The sequence below is a fragment of the Cricetulus griseus genome, chromosome 2 (genome assembly GCF_003668045.3).
Source record: "Cricetulus griseus strain 17A/GY chromosome 2, alternate assembly CriGri-PICRH-1.0, whole genome shotgun sequence".
Classification (NCBI taxonomy): domain Eukaryota; kingdom Metazoa; phylum Chordata; class Mammalia; order Rodentia; family Cricetidae; genus Cricetulus; species Cricetulus griseus.
This window is the reverse complement of record NC_048595.1, coordinates 430482853-430497637: the sequence shown is the minus strand read 5'-3', so window position 1 is coordinate 430497637 and position 14785 is coordinate 430482853. Positions and strand designations below refer to the sequence as shown.

The following is a 14785-nucleotide window of genomic DNA, read 5'->3' as shown; positions in this document are numbered from 1 at the left end:
CACTCTCCTGCCAAAACACAACGGCCATCTATTGTTTAAAAATGTTTTCTAAGAATTTGGGTTGTGTTTTTCTCCTTTGAATCCGTGTGCCAAATGGCAGGAACCTGATATATTTTCTTTCTTCTCTTTTCCTGTAAAACCCAGAAAGACACATGAAAGAATCGAGACTTTCCTTAAGAGGACTTAGCAGGGTTATTTTTTTTAATAATACACACACACACACACACACACACACACACACACACACACACACACACACACACACACACACATATATTCCCGTGAGCTTAGTCCTGATCGTCCCCGCTCTCCCCCCACCCTCCCCCCACCCCGCCTCGGAACCGCTTCACTGATCAGTAGCTACAACAACGGAAAACCACTTTCCCGGTGGGTGAAATTCCAATAGATTTTTCGCCGCAGAGTCAAAATGCCAGGAGTCTTACGCACTGTCCCTCTGGGCCACCGACTGGGCTACTGCCCATCGCCTCGCCATGCGCTCTCGCCTTCTCTAAAAGTAAAAGTTGCTGCTGTGATTATCCGGGATCTGAGTTTGCAAACACAGTTCTTGAGCTCTGGAGGGGAAACACAATCGGTTGTCCATGACAATAACCAGAAAGTGACTGGAGCCACTCTCGATTTGCTCTTTGCTCCACACCTTGCCATGCCGCTCGTATTTTTACTCCAGATTCCCATTTGAAGGGACAAGCTAGTCATGCAATCCCTCGGATGTCGAACGTGAAGTTTCTCCCACGGAACGTCTTCCGAGTCCATCCTTCGTGGTCTTGACGGAAGGAGGAGCGACAGGACTTCCCACACTGGAGTATGGCGAGACCTGGGCAGGTGGATAAATAAATTATTAGCCTAATTTGGACCACCTGTCTGGCCATCTCTGAGTCTTTGTCCGTTCTGCCATGCTCCGGGTCCGCGCGCTCCTGCGTCTGGCCGGCAGGTGGCGCGGTTGGTTCACGTAGAGCCGCTACCCCCGCGGTTTGCAAGGTGCCTCTACCTCCCGGCATCGCACTCGATCTAAGAGCCAGACTTACAAGAGGAAAACCTGGCCCGGAAAGGAGCCAAAGGAAGGGAGGCTTGAGGGGAGCAAGGGAGGCGCGTCCTTTGGAATCCCAGTCCTCGAAACGCCTGGGGACCAGCCACCCAGTTGCATCCGGAGCTCGTCACCAGGTAGCTGGCTGAACTGATGTCTCCGGTTGGAGCTCAAGTGGCTTCTCCGGTGGCCTGAGCATCGGAGGACCGACCGAGTCCGATGATGCCTGCGTCCCTGGGAGGTTGATGGTTGGCACCCAGAACAACGCGGGTTTGTGGGACAAGTTTCTGTGTGAAGGGCCTCTCACCTTTGTCTCCTGGGAGACTGTCCCCATCAGCACCGAGAGACGTCGGACCTCAGAGTCACAGCGGTTGCTGCTCCAGGCAGCCTGCGACCCTCAGCCTGCCCCGTCTGTGCAGCAGGTGTCCGCACTCTTACACCCATCTACACCTAGGTGTCCCAGAATGACTAGACGTGGTTCCAGGAATTCTCCCTGAAAAAACGCACAGTGGGTTTCCGATAGCCTGAGCCGTCGCGGGGTGATTTCACTCTTCATAGTCCGGTTCTGGACTCGGTTGATGTGAACACCCGAACCTGGCCAGGATGCACTTCCCGACGACAGAAAGACTGGGGACGGTGGCTGCGCCCTGCTACTGGAGGAACATTGGAGACGACTAGGCCCTTTTGGCTGGGTAACTAAGAAGGAAACGAGCAACCTAGCTACTTTCGTCCCCAATCCCAAAGCATTTCCCACGGAGTGCCATAAAGACACAAAACCGGAGAAATGAGGAAGAGGGTGGCGGTGGCAGCGTGCGACAGGGAGCGCCCGAACTGAACTGGGGAGGTCAGGACGGCGACCCGACGACCTCAGCAAGGGGAAAGAGCCAAGGTGCAGGTCAACTTCAGACATTTCTCCCCATCACACAGCCCGACTAGTAGGGGAAGGCTATTAATATTTTCTGGCCTTCCCCACAGCCCGTTCAGAGTCTTTTGAAGTTCCCTCTGTCGTCCAGGGGATCGATCTCCGAGGTGTCGGAGGACAAGGCCCGCGGACTCCCGCGAGGGCACAGACCCATCACTGCTGCGGATCCAGCCTCTGGAGACCTTGCGCCCTGCGGAGGCTGGAGGGGGCGGGACCCGGGGCGGGTTCTGCGCTGTTAGGGCGGTGCCGTGGAGCCTGTTTTGAACTGCCATTGGTCGCGAGCTCCGGACTGGCGGGCGTACGTCACGGGCCGGGCCCACCCTCTTGGCAATGTCTTCAGACTGCTGCACTCCTAACTTAAGCATTTATTCCACTGGGATAGAAGCGGCAGGAGCAGCGTTGGCACCGGCGAACCATGGCTGGAATTTTCTATTTCGTCCTCTTTTCGTTTCTCTTTGGGATTTGCGACGCTGTCACCGGTTCTAGGGTATACCCGGCTAATGAAGGTAAGAGCCCGGCAGCCCTTATGGGGTCGTGGACCCGGAGCGGATGACTAGCTGATGAATGGTCTTCGGGAGCTCGGAGCCTGTTAGGATGGGGGGGGGGGGAGACAGGGGTGAGCGCGGCGTGAGCCTCGCGTCCACACTCCGGAGAAGGGTGTCGGACAGAGTGGATCCTGGAAGGGGAAACGGAGAACGATCAGGCAGCCAGAACTGAGGGGGTGGCCGATGCAAGCTGCCACTCTGTCCAAGTTTGTAGTGAAAGGCCAAAGTTTATCTGCATTCGCCTGCAGGGCTGGCTCCAGCCGCCCCGAGGGGATACACAAGGCTAACACCAGGATTTAAAAACAAAACAACAACAACAAAAAAACGTGCGCGCCAAGTCCTCCCCACCAGCTGCCCAGGCAAGAGGGGAAACGCAGATGTGGAGCGCAGTGAAGGCTTAGCGCGCCCAGCCTCTTGTCCAAGCCTTTCGAGCCCGGGTTTCGGCAAAGTTTTCCCAGCGCTGCGCTTCCCGGGACCCGGCTCCCTGGTCGCCGCAGCGCAGCGGTGGTGGCGCCGCTTGTCGGGCGCCGATGACCTGATTTCCAGCACTGGGCCTCAGACACCTTTTTCTCCATCGGGCCGCTCACCCAGGAGGTTGCAATCTCAGGCCTACCTCTTTCCTACCCCAGATCCTTTAGATCAACCTGCAAACCTAGGGCACCAGCCGGCGAGTTAAATAGTACCCACTTTAAGCTTCTCTGTCTGGAATGGTGTGCTGGACTAGTGTAGAAAGGGCATGCATGACCGATGGGACCCATTTGGGTGCTGTTTTCTATTTGTCTATTGGGACGTACTGAAAGGATTGCTAGTCTCTTTTTCTGTCCGAGGTGAGGGAGAGATAGTGACCATGTAGTCTCTGATGGGCATAGAAAGAGGAGAACGTTCTCTCTGTCTGTCTGTCTGTCTGTCTGTCTATCTGTCTCTCTCTCTCTCTCTGTCTCGTGTGTGTGTGTGTGTGTGTGTGTGTGTGTGTGTGTGTGTGTGTGTGTTTGAGGACAAACGTGTGTGCTGCGGGTGCCTTCATGGACCTGAACGATTCGTGCAGGGTACCATGAGTGCACACAGTGTGTGAACATGGGCTCCGGCCTATGTTCGTGCCCCAACCTACGTGCATTAGCTGTGCATCTGTCTCATCTGTTTTTCCCACTCCCTACAAACATCCATCCATCCATCCATCCTTCCTCCTTCTCCCCAGGCATCTGTCCATCTTTCTATTCCGGTGCAATCCACTATCATTTTTTCTGTTCCGAAGGAGGGAGCCAAAAACTAACTTAGGCTTGGCTAGGCAGAAGGTACCCGGAGCTCTCCCGGCGGAGACTCTGGAGACAGTCATACATACACCTGCCCACAGACACAGTTGGGGCGGAGGAGGGGTCGGTGGGGGTAGAAGGGTGATCTCCCTCTTCTTCATCTCCTCACTCCTTGGTTTGTGGTTTCTTTTAATAATAATTCGGCAGCCGCTAAGTCCCTGGGGCTTGCTTTCCCTCTGAGCAAAACCGCGTACCTCGCGTTCTCCTGGCTACTTACTTCTCACACTTGTTAAGTGTCCCCAGAGACCTCTCGCTTCCGACGTAGAGATAGTTAGGGTTAGGATTCGTTTTACCTTTAAATTCCCCCCCCCCCTTTTCCTTTGGGAAGCAAGACTGAGCGCCCTAGACAAAAAAGTGCTCGATGGAACCGTAGGCTAAAGAAGTGGAGGGGAGCTGCACCCCCTTGCCCCTCCTTCCCTTAAAAATTAATTCATTTTGTTGCTTTTTATTCCCGTCACGTTTCCTTTTCTCCCTTTTACCCTCCCTTTCTACTCCCTCCCTTTTTTTGTAAATTGGGTCTTATTGTTCCCTTTGTGTCCCTAATCCACCTTCCATAAATCCAAGTGGATGTAGCGGGCTTTTCTCTAGCGACCGGGAAAAAAGGACGGAGCACAACTCCAGGCCAGAGCGACCGGGAGGAGGCTCTACGCGTTAGAATAGTTAATAGACCCCAGGAATACTGGATCTTTCGGAGAGCTAGCGCAAGGGGGCTGGTTTGAACTTACTTGATTTGGGGGTAAAATGAGGGGAGGTAGGCAGAATTCCAGGTCCTGGGAGGGAAACTGAAGAGTTGGGGTACTCCGGCCTCAAGGACAGAGGCCTCTCATTCCCACCCCTCCCCCAACCTGAAGAGCCAGCCTCCCTGATCAAATTAATAAGCCAAAGGTCCCTTTTTAGATGGGCCTTTCGACCCCCAGGCCTTAAGATCATGGTGGGGAAGGCAATGTGGATAGGTTTTGAATTCATTGCCTCTTTTTCAATGTCGTCGGCACCTAGAGCCTTATTCCACCCTGGGAAGGGTATTGCAGCTCTGGAGGCATCTTCTCCCTCCCCCCTAGCTTGGAGGCCCACTGTTAGGTGTAGCGCAAGCATACTAAATCCATTAGGCAGCACTCCATACCTAAAATTCAAACCAGCCATTTCCTGGGGGTGGAGGGCTCATCTCGATTGTCCTCCAAAGGACCTAGGAAAAAGAGAATGCTTCAGTACATCCGCATTTTAACCCCATCCGTTCGGCATTCCCTCTTTCTGGAACTTTGATATTTAAAAAAGCAGCGGATGCCACATCCAGGGCCTATTTATTTGATGGTGTGGTGGGGGTGGGCTGGGTGGAGAGAGGAGAGGAGAGCCTTTTCCATGACCCTTTGGGTCCTCCGATAGCATTCACTTGTGGGTCTGTCACCACTGCTGGTGAGTTATGTGGTCATCTGAGGCTTGCAAAAACAAATACATCTAGTAGATAGCAGACAAAGATGAATGCACAATTTTCTCTCTGGTGTTGCTGTCCTACATTGATATATTTATTTTGTTTGAATTGTGCTTGAGATACCCTATTCATCCTTTTTAGAAAAAAAAAAAGAATCAATCGGGTCCTGGGATGGAATTTTAAATGCTAAGCAAGTTAAATAAATAAGAACCTGCAGATTTGAAGAGGGGAGAAGACCATGTGAGGAGTGATTATTTACATAAGTGAGACCGAGTTTGGGTTTTGATCAGATTGGATATGTGCACCCTCAACACATATGGAAACGCTCAGGCAAATGGTTTTTGTATTATTGGCTTTTTGCAATTGGAAATTAATCTATTTTCCTTCTTTTTTTATACTTTCTTTTGCAGTTACTTTATTGGATTCCAGATCTGTTCAGGGAGAGCTTGGGTGGATAGCAAGCCCTCTGGAAGGAGGGGTAAGTTCTGAGGCCCTCTCTGGTGCAAGAGGGGGGAAGGAGTGATTAGCCACTTTCTGAGAGTCTAATGGCTTGATTCTTGGTGATTGTGGTGAGGGGGTCAGATTTCCGCTGTGGCCTATGAAGTGAATTACGCTTTGTTGGAGAAATCCAATACTCCCTTCGGATAGCTCTGTCATGGAAGAGCTAGAAACCAAAAGGGCAGAAAGGGGCTTCAAAATTAGGAGATTGGTGGAGGTATAGACTTCGATGCCTATTTAAAACTAAAATACGGACAAGAAATACGATCTGGGGACCAAATTAGAATTTATGCCTATTACTCTGGTGGTCATGGAGTCCTGGCAGGGTTAATTTTAGAGCGATTGTTCCGCTTCCAGATGAAGAAGGAGAATAAGAAAGACAGAAGAAAGAAAACATCCCCAATTATAGCCACCAAAGCATTGGGGAAGGCTGGTTTCCTTACCTTGTATTCATAATCTTAAGTTAGCTGCAGGTTGTGTAGAAGCTTGTGCCAGAAGTCTTGAAAATCCAAAAGAACTTCCCCAGGCTCTGGGCAGAAAATCTGAAAAGTTTAAGTATTTGGAATCTTTGGATCCCTGCAAGCTGGGGATGCTTGATTGTAGAGCACAAGAGTGCATTCCTCCGCCTATGCAGCTAGGGAAGCTGTAGAATGCCCCATGGCCAACTCCAGCATGAGAATTACCCACTTGCCAGCCACATTCACCCATCCATCCCCCTGAGTAGCAAATGAATCAGTTATGGGAAGAAGCCTGACTGGGGCCAAGCTGAAATAACTTCCATCCTTTAAAACTTGAGCAAGCCATCCGATCCTTCCATGCATGATAGCTTATGTCTGAGTCAATTGATCAACAACAATGAGAAGCAAAGATTAGGAGTCTTGCAAGGCAAACATTGTGATACCAGCACCCGGTGTGGTGTTCCACACCCTACAGTTAAATAAAGAATTGACAAACAAAGAACCAAAAGGATTCTTAGATATTATTATACAGTACGTGTTTCAAAACTAAGACTGGGCAATTAAATAGTCATTTTAAAAAAGAAACAGAATCAAAGCAGGCCCTCATCTGATATAAAATGAAGACTACCTTGCTTTCCTGATTTTTCTGTCTAAACTTGACTGCCTACTGTAGGCTTGGTCTTGGATGAAAAATTCCATTCTGTCTTCCCAGACCTTTTTTTTAATAAATAAATTGGGAGAAAGTGATTGGCAGGCCTCTGGTAGTGTAGACAGGCTGCAGCCATTGCTAATGGCAGCAATTGCCCTCACCCTTTGAATGTGAAGAAAGGTACAGTTTTATCTTGCTGTGAGTCAGATTCAGTGTTAGTCCTGCACTCTGAACTGCTCATTGGTTCAGGGGAAGCTTTCCCAGGCTTCAGCAGGAGTTTGGCGCCCTGGTTAGAGTGTATGACAGCTGCTAGCCAACAGAACCGAGAATGGAGGGCCTGTGCTTACTAAACAGTGTAAGGAACTTCCTTTCTCTTTCTCCCTGCCCCAAGCATGAAAAGAGAACACAGCTAAGATCATTTGGAACCTAACTTGTTTCACTAAATACACACTCAGCCTATATAAAACCAAGAAGTGACACATTTGAAAGTCCAGTCTATGCTCTGTGTGGTTTCTAGAACGATTTCACTGCAAGTTAGTAGGCAGACATCTTATTTCTCCCCTGGCCTCTGTAGAAATGCTGAAAGAGTACCTGGTCACATATTTTAGACTCAGACTTCTTTTAGATGTTTTAAAGTCTCATTTTTTTTTTTTAATCGTGTAGCTTGCTGTGCACATCTCAGAACTTTCTATGGACATGTAGGCAGTTTTCCCTCCTTTATTATGAGCTGTGTAACATTTCAGCTATTATCATAAGAAGTCAAACATGAAATTTTACTAGCATACATCAGAATTAGTCATTCTGTAGGAACAAGAAGGGAAATGGTGAGAAAAAAAGTCAAAATGCCATATCTTTCATATGCAGAATCTAGGTTACATGAAAGCAGATTTGGCAGAAAGAGATCAGCAAGGAGCAAAGGGAGGGGCAACAAAAGATTGAGGAAGAGCAAGGCTAATGGTACATATGTATAAAAACTCCATAATAAAACCTTTTTTTTTTTTACATTGATCAAAAACAAAAGTAATAATAATTTAAAAGCCATCCAAAGACACAGCTGCCATTGAGGAAACTGTCAAAATTTAAAGTCCAGTTAGTTTCTAGATTTTTTTTTTTTTGTCTTTGCAATTCTTTTCAAGTTTAGAATGAAAGTAAATTCAGAGGATCAATTAACTAGTAATGGCTGTCTTGGAAAAACAGGTCCAAGCTAAGGCTAAAAACATGGGGTCTTCTTGCTTGTTCAGCACTCTATCCTTGGAGATAGAATGCTTTCTTTCCCATCTTTGTTGGAAACAGCAGAGTTGTCTAGTAATGGCATTTACTTGTAACATACTATTTTAAAAACAAGAGAAACCCAACTCGCCAATACCTCACCACTTCTCAAAGTAACACGGATGGAGTCAGAGACGCCTCTGTCCCAGAGAGCAATCGGGAAGAACAGAATGGTGACAAGTGAAGGCTGGCTCCTGCTGGCACCATAGAACCAGGCACCCCTCTCTGATGGGTCCATTTAAAGGGGTGTGCTGAGTTGCTGATGCTCTTGATGATGAAACAGGCAACCAAGAGAAGATGGATTCATGACTGCCACAGGGCAGGATCAGTGTCTTCATACACTGCAGTTCAGGATAGACGCCCACTTGACCTGAATTACCCTATGGGGGCTCTAAAGAGACCTCTCTTCTTTGCTTTCATTATATTAATAAGTGAGCTTTTCCAGTTTATCTTTGTTCTGAGATGAGACACATACTGAATAGGTATTTTTGATGGGGAATCTAATTTTAGATTTACATGATTTTTCCCCAAATAAGTAAATTATTGCTGATAGATTAAAATAAAAATTAACCACCACAGAGCACTTACCCCTTCAGTTCCAACTTTCACAGTGAGGACAGAGGAATCCGACACAGAACTTTATGCATCATGGCCCTCCCGAGAAGCAGCATTTCCATCCATCAGTAGTTTTCAGTTCGAGGAGGGGAACCTGTTGAAGGATACATTAGGATTCTATGCACCTCGTCAGAGTGAATGTGCTATTGTGGAATAGAAATTTTTCGAAACTCCCCTTTTCCCTCTAATTATATTCCTGTTAGCTACTTAAGCTGATTTATGCCAGATCTATATCAATCTTGCATTATTTTAAATGTTAATGAAGAAATGAAGGCTGTCTAGCAGTCTAGAAGGAGCCAGGGTTAGGTGTAACCCTGACTGCCTCTCCCATTTTAGGATTAGCTTTTAAAACTACAGGAGAGGTGAAATTATCACTCTCCTCAAAAATGAACCTCCTAGAATGGCAAGTGACCACCATCAGAATCCCTTTTCTGACTTGGGCTTTCAGTTATAAATATCACTTACTATTTTAATTTTTACTGGTTGTGCCTAATTGGAAGTGAAGCACTGTTCATTCATTCTTGTTTACTTATATGTCTCCTTTAAAAACTAAGAACATGTACACACTTTGTAACTCAGTGCTGCCTCCTCTCAAAAGTTTCTTAGTCCTGTGACAGTGTATTTGTGAAACCCAGTCAGGAAATGCCCTGTCTTCTCAGGTTGGCTGAAACCAGGTGGGATTTTCTTTCTTTCCTTTAAAGAATAGACAGGATGCTTTAAAAAAAAAAAGTCATTAAAAAAATATTAGAGCAAAGTTCTGACAGGAACACTGCTAATTAACTGATAACTGTCTTCCTTTGGCAAGCTCAATACTTCCTGCCCTTAATTTGCAGGTTTCTGTGTAGTCTTGAAATAAATATACATAGAGCTTTATTTCATTTATGAGTAAATGAGAACTGTTGCCACCTCAAGTGGTAGCTCTTGCAATAGGTGAATTTGAGGTTTCTGGATCACCACAAGAACTGTTGAGAACATGCCAGCAGTAAATCCACTCTTGTCTTTTGATTTTAGGCAGAAAAGTGAAACAGTGTGTCCGGGGAGGCCAGACAGTTGGGGAGAGGAGTCTTGCAGAGGGGTGGGGGAATTTTCTCAAGAAAATAGCAAGATAGCCAGAGTGTGAAATAGATTTGATGAATCTCTGATGAAACTTTCTCATTGATATGTTTTCTTTGAACTTTGCAGTGGGAGGAAGTGAGCATTATGGATGAAAAAAACACACCAATCCGAACCTACCAGGTGTGCAATGTGATGGAGGCCAGCCAGAACAACTGGCTGCGAACTGATTGGATCACCCGAGAAGGGGCACAGAGGGTGTACATTGAGATTAAGTTCACTCTGAGGGACTGCAACAGTCTTCCCGGCGTCATGGGGACTTGCAAGGAGACGTTTAACCTGTACTACTATGAATCGGACAACGACAAGGAGCGCTTCATCAGAGAGAGCCAGTTTGGCAAGATTGACACCATTGCGGCTGATGAGAGTTTCACGCAGGTGGACATTGGTGACCGAATCATGAAGCTCAACACTGAGATCCGGGATGTGGGACCACTGAGCAAAAAGGGCTTTTACCTGGCCTTTCAGGATGTGGGTGCTTGCATTGCCCTGGTGTCTGTCCGTGTGTTCTACAAGAAGTGTCCACTCACTGTTCGAAATCTAGCCCAGTTTCCTGATACCATCACAGGGGCGGATACCTCTTCCCTGGTGGAAGTTCGAGGCTCCTGTGTCAACAACTCTGAAGAGAAGGATGTGCCAAAAATGTACTGTGGGGCAGATGGCGAATGGCTGGTACCCATTGGCAACTGCCTATGCAATGCTGGGCATGAGGAGCAGAATGGTGAATGCCAAGGTAAGAACAGCCTTACTGTACTTTTCATTAGGGCTTAGCGAACGTAATTAAATCAGAGATGAGACTGAATGGAGTAAAGCCAGTAATTAGCAGCCCCCGTGGGATGTGCTGGGACAGAGGGATCTAATGAGTAAGTGCTTCAGCTCCAGGTGGCAAGGCTAAGACATTTCTAATACTGAGAAAACAAACGATGCTGCTGTAATCAGCAGAAGGCCAGGCACATTTGCTAACAGGCCCTTAGATCCCAGCCAGCTTGATGCCCCTTCTGAAATGTAAATGAACAAGCTGAAGAAGAACTGGGCTTGATTGAGCCTTGCTTAAAGAGGGCAGACACATTTTTGAGCCTTAGTTTGCTGACTTGGTCAAAGTGGCAGAATGTGTAGGAGCATGAAGGAGTTAAATGTGAAATGCACGTTGGCTCGCCCAGGGCCCTCCCACTGGTTACAATTATGCTGCATAGAGAGTCCTTGCTTTTTTCTTCCTACCTCGTGGACCAGTGGAGAAGTGGTCCAATAAGTAACGTAGGAAATGCTTTAAGTGCCTCTCTTCCACCTAACACCCTTTGAAGGGTTTCTAAGCAAAATTAATCTTGACAAAAGACTCTTCATTTCTTTGAGGAGATCATAATACAGTTAGAAAGCATCTTTTGTTTGATCTGTGGTCAGAAGCAACAGTAGTAAATTTCAATGGAAGAGGATATTTTCATTGTGCTAATTATTATTCACATTGCTAAGGTGATTTTCACCCAAGTTCAGAGTCAGCATTTCATTCTTGATTTCCTCTGTCAGAGCAGAGTCTGGCTTCTCAGCAGCTTTACATTGGAGACAAGGATGACAGGAGCCCACATTTATAGGGCTTGCTTATACCATGTGTGGATTAAGGTGCCAAAACAAGCCAGTCATCCCGTCTTCTGTCTTGCTTGGCTTCAGCTGTTAATGGTCATTGACAGTCGCTGCTGCCCACTCCGTTATGGCCATTGCTAAACCGTGGCCAGTGTCTCAACTGTGTCTCTAGGTTGCAACTCTGGGACATATCAGATGAGACTCTTTTTTGATCTGTCTGTTGCCTCGAGTTCATCTGATTTGGTGATTAAAGAGTCCGAAGTAAATAACTGCCAAACAATTTGTCTGGCATCTCAAGCATCCTAATGACAGGGTGGGATCTAGCATTCCACTTGCTAGACTGTGGTCATCACCTCAAGGAAAGTACATTGTTGGTCATTCCAATGTCATCGGGATAGTTATGTGCTTCCCCTTTCAGAGTTTTTATACTTTCCCCACAGGCCTTTACTGATTTGCTATAGTTTTTTCTAGGGGTGGCTGTCTATGAACTTTTATTTTCTTGTCAATAAAACAAGGTAAAGATGGGTTAATTTGCATTAACCCATCTTTACATTGCATTGACTTGCAAATTTGCAAATTTCCGTGAAAAGTTTTCTGTAAAGATGAGTCCCATGCTGTTTGATTTGCTTTTGACTTGGGAACTCCTTGATAAGCTGGACTGAGTAGGACCTCTGAAGTAGATCCTGGCATTATTTGCATGAGAAAAGAAGTGTGCCTTACTATTGGTGAAGGAACAAGCCATAGCCGACAGCCAAATGCACAGGACAGCGACACACTACGGCTTTCCAGAAAGATGCTCCGCCTTTTTGGGTTTTTTTAGAGTGGGACTTTTCACATCTTCCAGAGATGCATGTGGATGGTTATCATTGTTCTTCCATTTCCTGCTAACGTGTTCAGTCTGCTAGCCTTATCACATCTTGGTTTGCCTAACGCTATTGATCTTCAGTTGTCATAGATCCTGGGAATTCATACATTGCTCTACCTGCAACTCCTTGACATCTTTACCATCCAAATTAGGGGGAAAGGAGAAAAAGATGGGGGAAGAAGTGAATGGAAAGGCAATTAAACATTTTCGTGGTTTGTTTTATGGAGCTGGTGGCTTCACCATGTCATTCCTGGAAGGGGAAGAGCTAGACTCTGCTGGCCCTGTCCGTTTATGAGCAAACTCTATTAAGGCAGTTTTAAAATTAATGAAATGGGATGTTTGTTTGTTTGTTTGTTTGTTTTGGAGTGTGTGTGCCCGTGTGGTGTGACAAAGGTCAGAGAAGGACTTACTGTCTCTGCCTGTCTCTTGACAGTCTTGAGGAACAGGAAGCTAAGCCTGGCAGCCAGCCAATCCCAGAGCTCCTCCTGTCTCCACCCACTGCAGGTCTTGGGTAACAGTTCTTTGTGCTACACCTAGCTTTCTTATGCGAATGCTGAGCGACGGTGTCTCTCCCTAGCCCGTTTCGGCTCATTTGAGAACAGGGTCTCATGAGTTGTTCTTTTCTTTTTTCTTTTTGAGACAAATCACATGAGGCTGGCTTCCGATTTACTATGTAACTGAGAATAGCATTGAATTCAGAGCCTCCTGACTCCACTTCCTAAACATTCCACTTACATGCCTGGAGCACCGCCCCCCAGCAGCTGAGTCATTTTTGAGAACTTAATGTTTTCATACAAGCTGGGGAGGGAGCTGTGTGTGTTAAATTTGATTTTGTTTTTTTGTTTTTTTTTTTCTCACTAAGTGGATAATTCTCACAAGGAGATGCTTCAAGCACAAAACTCAGTCCTTTTTCTTTTCTTTTTTTCTTTTTTTTTTTTTTCCCATTTCTGCCAAGCAAGAGTCTCTGGTATATTTAGGAATGAAGGAAAAGCTTGAACAACAAAGGATTTCCTGAATTCCAGACTTGAGAGCTTTAGAAGATGGCTCGACACTAAAAAACTCCCAGGAGTAACAAAACAGTTGACCTTGATTGACAGTCTTACTGGACCTACAGCATCACCAGAAAGGGCAGACAGACATAGTGACTAGCGGATAGCACCAGTTTGATAGTTGGCCCTGTGACCTTGGGCATATTTCCTAAGCCTTCTAAACCTCAATTTGTTCATTTCTAAGCAGAATGATAGGGATTATGTTTAACTCACAAACTTGCCAAAGGGTCCTATGCATTAAAGGTTGACTTTGCAGACCAGAAACACTAAACATTGGTGTTCATGTTAGTATCTTTGTCACTGGCTCTTCCCAAGGTCATAGCTTTTGTCTTGGGACTTGGGTTAGAAGACTTAGATCTGTCTCTTAGCCACTCTTTGCAGTCAAAGCTAAGGATAGAAAGCACCTTACACCCTCAATTACACTCCCTTTTCACAGCTCTTATTGAAAACCATATTTGAAGAGTGTCCCCCCATCTCTTCTACTCCCCTTTCTTCCCCCTCTAGCTCTATAGCAAAGAACTTTTCTTTGAATGAAAGACCAGTGATTTGGGGGTGGGACAAGAAGGGGAGTATAAAAAGAGCTTGGAGAAGCATAAAGGAGACCAAGCCAGCTCTTCACAACTGGGGCAGCAGGCTCCTCATTGTCTTTTCAGTGAGTCCACTGCAGCAGGACAAATAGAAGGACAGGTGAAAGGTCACCTACTTCCTCATCCATCTTCCTTGGGGTCTGAGGGGTCAGAGCGAAGATTGATTAAGATTTTAAATGTTTGACAAAGGCTCCTTGGGTGAAAATGGCCAGGGCGGGTGGGGGCCTGGGGTGTACTGTTGTCTTGAGTCTAACCCTGGTCATCCTCTAGAGCCCTCAAGGGACCTTGGTGACAGTGTTACACTTCCTCTTGCGGTTCTTAGAGCCAGCAGTACATGCTGATGTAAGGGGATGCAGACAGCCTGGAAGGTGTCAAGAGCCCTGGGAGATGCTAGGCTGACTGAAGTAGCTTTAGACTAGCACATTCTAAAGCCATTTGGTTTGGTTTCACTAGGACAATGAAGCGTGTCAAGCCACTTGTCTGTCCTCAAAGAGACTGACTATGTGACCCAGTCAGCCCAGGCTGAGAGATTCGATGCAGAGGATAACTAAACTCGCCTAGTTAGTTTCCCAGGGTTAGTCTGATCTTTGAAGAAAAATAAAAATTTAATGTGGTCTCTCTTTCAGTGTCTTGGGAGCAAAGACATGAACACACGTACCTGATGTTTAGGTCACAGTTCTCATTAGCTCAGAAAATTGAGCAGAGTAAAAGACTTAAATTTTTTTCAAAATCTTAATTTAAAAGCTGAAAATGAAAAGAGATTTTTCTCTTTGGGAAGTATTAATAAACAATGTTTTCAGAAAGTACATATAAAAAGAATATTAGTAAAAATGAATGAAACTTTAAAAGGCAACAAATCTTA

General features: G+C 46.3%; 1 protein-coding gene across 2 annotated transcripts in view; it reads left to right on the top strand.

The window, feature by feature from the left end:
* Positions 1 to 2379: 2379 nt before the first annotated feature.
* The window catches only part of Epha4 (EPH receptor A4), a 132840-nt gene continuing 120434 nt past the window's right edge, over positions 2380 to 14785 (top strand). Inside the window, exons 1-3 of one of the 2 annotated variants that reach the window (XM_035439250.1) lie at positions 2380 to 2470; positions 5656 to 5723; positions 9917 to 10580. In XM_035439250.1, the coding sequence (XP_035295141.1) occupies positions 2380 to 2470; positions 5656 to 5723; positions 9917 to 10580 (823 nt within the window). Of the gene's footprint in view, positions 2471 to 5655; positions 5724 to 9916; positions 10581 to 14785 lie in introns of those variants that run through there. The other variant, XM_035439251.1, reaches the window with a different exon arrangement.